The 3,271-nt window shown below is 58.3% G+C and overlaps 1 protein-coding gene across 1 annotated transcript in view; it reads left to right on the top strand.

The window, feature by feature from the left end:
* Nucleotides 1-3,271, top strand: part of MED16 (mediator complex subunit 16) — a 21,897-nt gene that overhangs the window by 5,022 nt on the left and 13,604 nt on the right. The window contains exons 5-6 of the mRNA XM_011963990.1: nt 1,523-1,954; nt 2,689-2,794. Of these exons, the coding sequence (XP_011819380.1) occupies nt 1,523-1,954; nt 2,689-2,794 (538 nt within the window). The remainder of the gene's footprint in view (nt 1-1,522; nt 1,955-2,688; nt 2,795-3,271) is intronic.

Genomic DNA, 3,271 nt, shown 5'->3' with positions numbered 1-3,271 from the left:
ATATTTTTTTCTTTTCTTTTTTTTTTTTTTGAGACAAGAGTCTTGCTCTGTCACCCAGGCTGGAGTGCAGTGGCGTGATCTCGGCTCACTGCAACCTCCACCTCCCGGGTTCAAGCGATTCTCCTGCCTCAGCCTCCCGAGTAGCTGCAATTACTGGTGCCCACCACCACGCCCGGCTAATTTTTGTATTTTTAGCAGAGATGGGGTTTCACCATCTTGGCCAGGCTGGTCTCGAACTCCTGACCTCGTGATCCACCTGCCTCGGCCGCCCAAAGTGCTAGGATTACTAGTGTGAGTCACTGCACCCGGCCAAATTTTTGTTTTTTAATTACATTAATAACAGGCACATGTGCTCCTTTAAAATACCCTCAAACAGGCTGGCCTGCCACCCACACAGACGTGTGCGGTATGGACACCAGATGCTTCCCTCGTCGCCATGGCAACCACTCACCGCCAGGCCTGGCTTGCTGCCTGGACTTCTGGACCTGCTTCTTGCTATAAAAAGTGTTTTTTTTTAACTTGTAACCTAGAGTGGATCTGTATGATAAGTATGATACACACTTTTCTCTCCCTCGCGTCTTTTCACAATAGAGACATTTTTCTTGTTTTGTTTTGTTTTGTTTTGTTTTTTGTTTTTGAGACAGAGTTTCGCTCTTGTCAGAGTTTCGCCAGAGTGCAATGGTGCAATCTTGGCTCACTGCAATCTCCACCTCCTGGATTCAAACGATTCTCCTGCCTTAGCCTCTTGAGTAGCTGGGATTATAGGCACCCACCAGCATGCCCAGCTAATTTTTTTGTATTTTTTAGTAGTGACAGGATTTCACTATGTTGGCCAGGCTGGTCTTGAACTCCTGACCTCAAGGGATCCACCTGCCTCAGCCTCCCAAAGTGCTGGGATTACAGGCATGAGCCACCGCCCCCACCGAGACCCCATCTCTTAAAAGACTCTCGTTGAAAGAAGGGTGGATGTTTTTGTATGTAAATAATGACTTGACAAATTTGATTTGAAACCAAATAGTGCCCACAGCAGCCGCTGGTGCTTACACAGCACTTCCTGAGTGCTGCAACTCAGGTCTGCACGGTGCGGCCCAGGGCCACACAGACCCCACCTGGGTTTGTGAGTGGGGCACATTGGCACCAGCTGCCCGGCTGCTTGTGTGCCACACAGCAGAGCCAGAGCCAAGTCATTGCAACAGGGACCACCTGGCTCCCAGAACCGAGCATGCCGGTTTCGGTCCCTTTACAGAAAGAAGAGGTGACTCCTGTTGCACCTGTGGTTCACCCATTTAATCCTCCCCACTGTCCTCCAAAGCAAAGGTGCCATTCCTTTCACCTTTCAAATGAGGAGACGGAGGGTCAGAGGGGACCACATCCCACACGGCTCAGGTGGCCGAGTCAGGATCTGAATCCAGGTGCACACTCCCCTGGCTTCTGCGTGGTTCTTCTGTGTGAGTGTTCCTCGGGATCATAGGGGGCAGCCCCTGTGAGCCTCAGCGGCCCCTCTTCCCTCCCTTCTCCACAGTCAGGCGCCTCCAGCTTCGGGGAGAAGTTCTCCCGAGTGAAGTTCTCACCGTCGCTCACGCTGTTTGGCGGCAAGCCCATGGAGGGCTGGATCGCAGTGACGGTCAGCGGCCTGGTCACTGTGTCCCTGCTGAAGCCCAGCGGGCAGGTGCTGACGTCCACCGAGAGCTTGTGCCGCCTGCGCGGCCGTGTGGCCCTGGCGGACATCGCCTTCACGGGCGGCGGCAACATCGTGGTGGCCACGGCGGACGGCAGCAGCGCGTCGCCCGTGCAGTTTTACAAGGTGTGCGTGAGCGTGGTGAGCGAGAAGTGCCGCATCGACACGGAGATCCTGCCCTCCCTGTTCATGCGTTGCACCACCGACCTGAACCGCAAGGACAAGTTCCCCGCCATCACCCACCTCAAGTTCCTGGCCCGGGACATGTCGGAGCAGGTGAGTGGACGTGGGCCGTCTCGCGGGCTGGCAGGCTTGGAATGGAGCGCTGCTTCTCAGGGTCCTGGAGGTGGAGACCCACACGGGCCGTGGGCTAAACCAAGGTGTGGGCAGGGCCGGTCCCTCCTGGGGGCTCCAGGGAAGAACCCATTTCCTACCTTTCCCAGCATCTGGAGGCGCCCAATCCCTCGGCCCGGGGCCCCTTCCTCCCGCTTCACGGCCACAGCGCAGCCTCTTCCTGTCTCTCTGAATCTCGCCCTCCCACATCCTCTCATGAGGATTCTGTGAAGACACTGGGGCCCCTGGACCCACCGCAACATGCTCTCCCATCTGAGTGTCCTGAACCGAATCCCACCCACGGGTCCCTTCTGTGTGTGACATGGCCCAGCCACAGGTCCTAGAGCTGAGGATGGGATGTCCCGGGGACCACCGTTCAGCCGACCACACCAGGTCGCCTGGATTTCCGTTGTAATTCGGAATCAGTAACGCCCCAAACTCCTAGAAGCTCCTGACTTGGTTCCCTCTGTCCCTTTGCTCTCCCTGTGGGAGGGCACCATCCGGGGACATTTGTGTTCCTGTGAGTGGATGTTGGGCTCTGGGGACAGGCAGGCCTGGGCTGGAATCCAGGAGGGCCCCGAGGGGCAGGCGTGGCCCCAGGGTCCCATGGCTCAGGCTCTGGTCGCGTGGCCAGCACCGCAGTGCCGGCTCTGCCCTCACCCCCACCTCCCCCGTAGGTGCTTTTGTGCGCGTCCAGCCAGACCAGCAGCATCGTGGAATGCTGGTCCCTGCGCAAGGAGGGGCTTCCCGTGAACAACATCTTCCAGCAGATCTCCCCCGTGGGTGAGTCTCCTGGCCGGCTGCGGGAGGCCCTGGGCCTGCCCTTGAGGGCAGCTGGTTTTAATTTGGAGGCGGGTCTCGCTCTGTCACCCAGGGTGGTCCTGAACCCCAACCCTAAGTGATCCTCTTGCCTCGACCTCCAGTAGTGCTAGGATCTGGGGCGTGACCCCTGTGCCTGCCGGCATTCTGAGTGTTAGGCGTGTAGACTCTTCCATCCTTCCACTCCCGCTGTAGCGGCTGCCACCATCCTATGCGGAGCCGGGGCTCAGAGGCATCGTTGCTCCCCCGAGCTCACCCAGCAGGGACACCGTGAGGGGCTGCAGGCGTGCGGGCGGCTGTGGAGTGTGGGTCTGTGGGTGGGGCCGTCAGGCAGCAGGGCACAGGCCAGACCGGACGGGGGCGGTGCACGGAATCCTCCAGAAGCTGGTTCAGGGAGAGGAAGCCACGGCTCAGAGGGTCAGCTGAGGCTGCTGAGAACAC

Source organism: Colobus angolensis, unplaced genomic scaffold (genome assembly GCF_000951035.1).
Source record: "Colobus angolensis palliatus isolate OR3802 unplaced genomic scaffold, Cang.pa_1.0 Scaffold64, whole genome shotgun sequence".
Lineage (NCBI taxonomy): Eukaryota > Metazoa > Chordata > Mammalia > Primates > Cercopithecidae > Colobus > Colobus angolensis.
This window is presented reverse-complemented; position numbering and strand designations above follow the sequence as displayed.